Source organism: Rattus rattus, chromosome X (assembly GCF_011064425.1).
Source record: "Rattus rattus isolate New Zealand chromosome X, Rrattus_CSIRO_v1, whole genome shotgun sequence".
NCBI lineage: Eukaryota > Metazoa > Chordata > Mammalia > Rodentia > Muridae > Rattus > Rattus rattus.
Genome location: NC_046172.1, coordinates 20352670 through 20360142, shown reverse-complemented (window position 1 = coordinate 20360142; position 7473 = coordinate 20352670). Strand labels below are relative to the sequence as shown.

General features: G+C 41.5%; 1 protein-coding gene across 1 annotated transcript; it reads right to left on the bottom strand.

Annotated features, from left to right (window-relative positions):
- Positions 1–4: 4 nt before the first annotated feature.
- LOC116889042 (high mobility group protein B4-like) lies at positions 5–358 on the bottom strand (the record flags this gene model as incomplete). The annotated part of the gene is made up of 1 exon (XM_032890236.1): positions 5–358. A coding segment is annotated over exon 1 (354 nt), but the record flags the coding sequence as incomplete, so codon positions are not given.
- Between the last annotated feature and the right edge of the window lie 7115 nt (positions 359–7473).

The following is a 7473-nucleotide window of genomic DNA, read 5'->3' as shown; positions in this document are numbered from 1 at the left end:
CAGTCCAGTTCGGGTGTTGTTCTTTTATCTCGTCAAAATGGTCCTGGGAGAAGAGCAGGAACGAGGATGGGGGCTTCCGCGGTGCATTCACATCCCTCCTTCTTCTCTCCCTTCTCGGGCCGGTGTAGTTTCTCATTTCACGTTGGTACCGATCTTTGTCGCGCTTGGCCCGGGCTTCATACTTCTTTTTTTCCTTCTTCGAGATGGTCTTCCATTTTTCAGAACATTGTCTAGAAAATTCCGTAAAGTCATACTCGGTGTTTGGCTGTTGTTCCCTCATTTGATTTCTGAAGTCCATCATAAAATGGACATATGGAGAGACGTTCACTTTCGGTCTTACTATGCTGTCTTTCCCCATGTTTATAGAAGCACGAACTCCGATCCTGCTGATTTAGATAGCAGAGATTGGTCTTCACTACAGGAGCAATCTAGATGGTGTCCTCCATGGGGTGAAATGTTCCCTCTGTGTGTGCCTCAGCCAGGGCCCAGCCTTTTCAGTGCTGGTGGGCATTGTTGCGCCAAAGAAGGGAAAATGTGACGTCATCCCTGAGCTGACCAATGGCAGCCAAGCTCAGTCATTTACAGGAAGGCCCTCTTCTTTAAAAAAAAAAAGATTTATTTATGATATATAAGTACTCTGTAGCTATCTTCAGACACACCAGAAGAGGGCATCAGATCTCATTACAGATGGTTGTGAGCCACCATGTGGTTGCTGGGATTTGAACTCAGGACCTCTGGAAGAGCAGTCAGTGGTCTTAACCACTGAGCCATCTCTCCAGCCCAAGAAGCCTGTTTTCTTACAGAAGTAGCAAGACTTTCCAAAGGAAATAGTTTGGAGATAATACACAAGATATACTTGAAAGTTATCTCCTAGTTACAAAGTTTATTTTCTTTTTTTTAAAGATTTATTTATTTTATGTATATGAGTACACTGTCCCTGTCTTCATGTACACTAGAAGAGGGCATCAGATCCCATTACAGATGGTTGTGAGCCACCATGTGGTTGCTGGGATTTGAACTCAGGACCTCTGGAAGAAGAGTCAGTGCCCTTAATCACTGAGCCATCTCTCCAACCCCAAAGTTTATTTTCTTGTTGGCACATTATTAATCTCAGCTCTTCAGAAGGAAAACAATTACCCTACTAAAACTGGTTGTGAAGAAAGGAGGGGAGTATATTGTAGAAGACTGGGAAGTCAGAGCTCCCCAATTCTAGCTTGCTATTGTTTAGATACTGGAGACTGACCACTGGGTTTCAACAGTGATGCAGAGATCATGTGTAGGGTGCTGAAGGGATGGTTCAGCCAATGAAATGCACCCTGTGCAGTCCTGAGGACCTGAGTTTGATCCCTAACACCTACTTAAAAACACTGGCATGGAGCATACACTTGCAATCCCAGGGCTGTGGGCACAGGTAGGAAGATCCGTGGGGTTTGCTGACCAGCCAGTGAAGTCTAGTTGGTAAACACCTGAATACCTGAATATTCATATTCTCTCTCTCTCTCTCTCTCTGGAATATTCATATTTTCTCTCTCTCTCTCACTCTCTCTCTCTCTCTCTCACGCACGCACGCACACACACACACACACACACACACACACACACACAATCTTGGGATGTGACAGGCGAAAGTCCTCTTCCCCATCCTTCCTCCATCAATTCTTCCTGACCTCTTAATCTGCATTCTAGGAAGTTAATGGCCACTGTGGTTAGTATTTAGAGTTATAGAGTACATTCCAAGAAATTTTCTTCCCATTGGAGTCAAGTAGGATTCAGGCACGTGGGGTGGCTTACACAGGTATTGAGGTATTGAGAATGTTCCAGACAGGATGGGAACCAGTGATGGGACGGGGCAGCAGTCTGCTGGTTAGAGCCAGAGTGAAGAGGGCCAGAACGAGGAGGGCCAGAGCCTCCATGTGAAGATTATGCTTGATAAACTTTTCTCTCATGTGTGTTTTTAGGTCTATATTACATCCCTGGAGGAAAGACATGGAATGATAGAATACTCCATCTATTTCACCTTGGATGCACTGAAGCTTCCTCCTGGATATGAACCTAAAATGTGTGATGTTGTGAATGTGACCATAGTGGAAAGTGTTCAGCTTTTCTCTATTTGGAGAGCAATCTCTATGACCCCAGTGGAAAGATCCTATTGTGAATGAGGGTGACATTCAACTTCTGGTCCTCTCTCCCTCCACCTATCCAGTGGTAAGATTATAAAATGGTGGAGGTAGAACTCAGGGCGTCATACATGCCAGGCAAATGCTACATCAGTGGACAGCCCCCTCAGCTCATGTTGTTTTTGTATGTGCAAGAAAATGTTTTAATAAAAAATAAGTGATATTTTGAAATTCATTCTCAAGTAGATCCTACCGAGAGACTGCATAAGGACAAGCATGTACACACATGTACTTTTGCAACACTTGAAAGGCTAAAACGCCTTGAAAGGCTTGAAAATTTGAGACCAGCATGAACTCTAGAGATCTTGCCCCCTCCAAGATTTTAAGAATGATAGTTCTTTTTGGACCATGAGTCAATGTTTTCTGAGCACAGGTCATGTATATACAAGACACAGCGTCCATCATTGAACAAAATCCTAGGTTTCTTTTTTACTTTTCCTTTTGAGAACAGCCTATGTTTGGTTCCCTGACTGGCTTTGATGCAAGCCTACATCTCCATGCCTTGCTATTAGCCCATGTTTGGAAGGTGCCTTAAAAAACAAACAAAAGCCGAAACAAAACAACACAAAACAAAGCAAAACATCTTCATCCTGGCTCTTGATTGTGTGGAAGAAGCAATTACCGCCGTTAAGTTCCTTATTCTTCTTCAAGATCACCAGCAGGTTCTGTCATCCGGTAGCTTGATTGACTCTTAAGGAACCTGCAAAGACAAATTTTTACCTCAAGATTAACCTAGGCTTAGTAGGGGGAAAGGTATGACTGGAAATCCCTGGATGCCTTCAATTTTTCAGTCTCCTCATGTTATATCTAAGATGTATTTGTCAATAGTACATCTTAGAGAGTTTTATGACTTAAGTATCAAATATCAAGTTTATCTGTGGCTTGTTCAAATAGATACTTTGTAAAGACTGGTGATTGAACTGGAATTTTGGGGTTGTTCTTTAACCATCATCAAATTTAGAGCAATTTTTGCTGATAGGAAGTCTACATTCAATGTCATTGAAATACATACATGCGTGCATCATCTAAGCAGCAATAATTTTTTGCTTCATTCAAACAGAGTTTCTCTGTGTAGCTTGTCTTAGAACTCACTCTGTAGATCAGGCTGACTTTGAATTCAGAGATCCACCTGCCTCTGCTCCAGAATACTGGGATCAAAGGTGTACACTGCCTATTTGGCTTCAGCAATAATTTTTTTTTTCTGAATTTAATTAGTTAAGTCCTTTGAAATGAAATTGTTCAGCATCCCAGTGAGATTTCTCAGTTGCCTTTGTAAACAGAAACCTGCCATGTTGGCTGGTGTACGTTGCCTGTGTGAAGCATTTGAAAGGAAATGCAGTCCATTTGCAGATATGACTCTCCAGGCACCGCCACAGTTCTTTGCAGCCAGGGGGCAGTGTTTACACATGGGAAAGGTTCACTTATCTTAGGAATCTAGTTCTCCCTTACCGGAGTAGGACACCAGGTAAACATCTGGGTCAGTGCTATTCAAAGTGTTGCCTTCAACAACTTGCTGGTGGGCTCACTCCCAGTTCCAGGATTTATAATTATACCACAAGCTCTTCCCTATGTCGACAGTTCTCATCTTCATTTCCTCTACAGGTTTTGGGGACCATTCCCACAGTACAGTTGTTCCCGAGCCACCGTAGTGAAGGAACGGACACACACACACACACACACACACACACACACAAGGGATTTATTGGAATGTCTTAAAGGGCTGGCTATGAATAGAATCCAGTAGTTGCTCAGTCCACAAGGCGGGACTTCAGTAGACACTAGAATCCCAAAAAAGTAGGCTCCAAAGCGAGTGAAGGAGTGGATGTGCTAGCAAGGTGAGGACACTTGGAAAGAGCAAAACTTCCCTTTTCCGTGTCATATGGGCTTCCAACCGAAGGTGTAGCCCAGATTAAAGCTGTGTCTTTTGACCTCAAGATCCAGATAAAATGTACGTCTCTTCTTACCTCAAAAGTCTGGACTCGAAGTGGATTCATACTCTCAGCATATTTATGGTCTCCTAACAGGAAGTTATCTATTCTGATAGTGTCTACTCCAAGCTCAATTTTTCCATATATGTACTCATTCATACACATACATGTATGTAATGATAAAAGAAAAAGAGACCACAGATTTGAGGCGTTGGGAGGAGGCATAGGAGGGATTGGAGGAAGGGAGGAGGTGATGTGATTATAGTTGAATTAAATTTTCAAAAGAAAATAAAATGTGGGGGAAATCCAGTAGGAGACAGTAGAAGACATGATGTGCTAAAAGATTTGAATGTACGCCTCCTATTATCAGCTTAGGCCAGAACAAGAGCAAATACTGAGCTAGAACTGCAACATTTGCCCTAAATCAGCATTTTCTGGGTAGCTTGTACCATCCTTCAAGTTATCACATTCGCTCTTCCTGCCTGCCAAGGTCTTTGGCTTTTGGAAGAGACTTAGATTTTGGAAACATCTCCCAAACTATCTTCCACACAAGACTGGCAACCAATTTAACTAGTAATTGTTTCACCACACTTTCATCTTGTTGTTGCTTTTAAAGAGAAAAAAAAAACTTAGGCTTTTTTTCTTTACAGGTTGGGAGCTTAACTGGTTGGGGGTCTTTCCCCAAGGGTATGCTTCTCTTACTCCTAAGCAGATTGGGCTTTTCCCAATCTCCCTAACTCTTTCAGTACTAGCCTCGGCTTGAACATTCAATTTCCTGGTGCTCTTTTCCTTTTCAAACTAAACATTTTATATTTCTTTTTGTCCCACACACTCTTTTTCTTTGTAGACATGCAAATGACCATACCACAAAAATCAATACTAGGCTGTCTTAAATCTCCCGCACTCGGGGGAGCCTATAGGATCCAGGAAGTGGAGCAAACCTCGAAACACATACCAGGTGGCTTATTCTCCACCTATTATTTGGGGAAGTTTCCTGGTGTGACACTAACCCAGGTGCAGAAGGAACTGTAATTACCTGGAAACTCCACTCAACGTGCCTGTCTTTTCTTCCAAGATGAGCTCTAGAGATAAGCTACTAGCTTAAGCTCTGGCCTGGTCTCAATCATATAGACAGCATAGAAGTCATTAAGGTTAGAAGTCATCTCTGGTCCGGAATGTGGGAGTTTGTGGGAATCTCTAGCTATATAGATAATGTGAGGGTCATTGAGTCTATTAGGGGTAATTTAGTCCATTAGGTATTTCTGGTCCTGGTTGTGGGAGCTTGACATGGCCTGGCCAAACAGATACTGCAGATCGCCAGGCTGTTAATCATTTCCAGTACCCAGCTTTCTGGTCTGGATGGAAGGACAGTTTCATTTTGTTTTGTTTTGTTTTAAGCATATTTCTCATTGGAGGTCTGTGGGCGGAAGGACCTTAATGCTGTGCGCTCAACACCACACCAAAGAAAGTAGTTCATTAATTTTCAATTTAATCTCAGGCAAATTAGTTTTCTTCTTTCTTTTTTTTTAGGCACTAAGCCCTCCAAAACCGTACATAAAACAAGCTGGGCTCATAATGTCACTCTAGTACATGTCTGGACTCCCACAAGTTGCTCTATTTCTCTGTACATTTCTATCTTGGAGGCTCCCTGACTATTGCACTCCCCAGTCTATGTGAAGTGTTTACATTCTAAAAATATTAAGCATAATTCTTCTCCTTTGTGTACTAATGACATGTGCAGATATTTTAAGCCCCTTTAAAAACCTGGTATTAGTATATTTTAACTGTAATGATAAATTGTGACATCTTCATGCATATAAGACACTTTGATTATACTCACTCTCTGCCTCTCCATGTTTATCTGAACTCTTCCCACATGTCACATATGTGAGAGAAAACAAGTGAGGCAGGTCTCTCTGAGCTTCCGTTATTTCATTTTGCTTGTAGCCCAGACTAGCCTTGAACTCTGAATCCTTCTGCCTCTGACCCCATGTGTGTTACCATGTCCATCTGGCTTATTTTGTGTAACACAATCATCTCCAGTTCTATCTATTTTCCTGAAGATGTCATGATTTTATTCTTTATGGCTAAATAACACTTTTGTTGTTTCTGTTCTGCCCATGTTCTTTATCCATTCATCCATTTATGTGTTCCCCGGCTGATTCTGTAGCTGGGCTGTTGTCAACAGTGCTGTGATGAACATGGGTGTACATCTATTGTATGCTGGCTTTAACCCTTTGGAGACTATACCCAGGAACAGGACAGCTGGAATATATGACAGTTCTACTTTCTGTCTTGGAGGGAAACCCCTGTTGGTTTCTGTAGGTGCTATTCTAATTTACATTCACAGCACCAGTGTTTGAGGGTTCTTCCTCCCACATCCTCACCAGCATTTAATTCTGTCCTGTTTTCTTGATGATAGCCATTCTGATCCAGGAAGGACAGAATCTCACCGTGGTATTGACTAGCATTTCCCTAATGCCTAAAGGCATGCTGTTTATTTTTGAGACAGGTTCTCTCCTTTATTATATAGTACTATATAATACTCACAGAGATCAGCCTGCTTCTGCCTCCTGAGTGTAGAGATTAACCGACCACATGCCACCCCACACAACCTATGATATGCAGGATTTCCATGTCTTCTATTGGGGGGAGGGCGCTTCATTTCTTTGTTTAGAGAACTTCCCATTCAATTAATTTGCCCATTTATAAATCAGATTCTTCAATTTTAGTGTGTGTGTGTCAATCTTTCATGTTATATATATATATATATATATGACTAATCCTGTTTTCAATTTGTATTTATCTGTTTATTTTCACATGTGCTGCATATATGTCTGTGTGAGGGTATTGGATCCCCTGAAACTGGGGTTACAGACATCTGTGAGCTGCCACTGGGTGCTGGGAATTGAACCTGGGTTCTTTGGAAGAGCAGTCAGTGCTTTTAACCACTCGAGCTATCTCCCCAGCCTCCCTGCTTTTCAAATGGCCCTTAATTCTAGTAATTTTGTAATTTCTACTGTGATTTTTCTCAATGACTTTTTGGTCATTCAAAACATATAGTGTTCAATGCCCAAATGTTAGTACAGTTTCCTTTTCTGCTCATTGCTAATTCATTTCAGTATGATAAGATGTAAAAGTAATCTCAGGGTTTTATACTTGTTAAGGCTTGAACTAAAATATGATCATATTGGAAAGTACCCTATGATCTTATGAAAAGATTGTGTATTTTGAAGTTGTTGAATAGAATGTAATATAGCTGTCCATTAAATCTATTTTATTTGTTAATTCTATAATGTCTTTGCTGAATTGCTTCTCTGTATGAGAATGTGGTATTGAAATCATCAACTATTTGGGGGGGGGGGGGG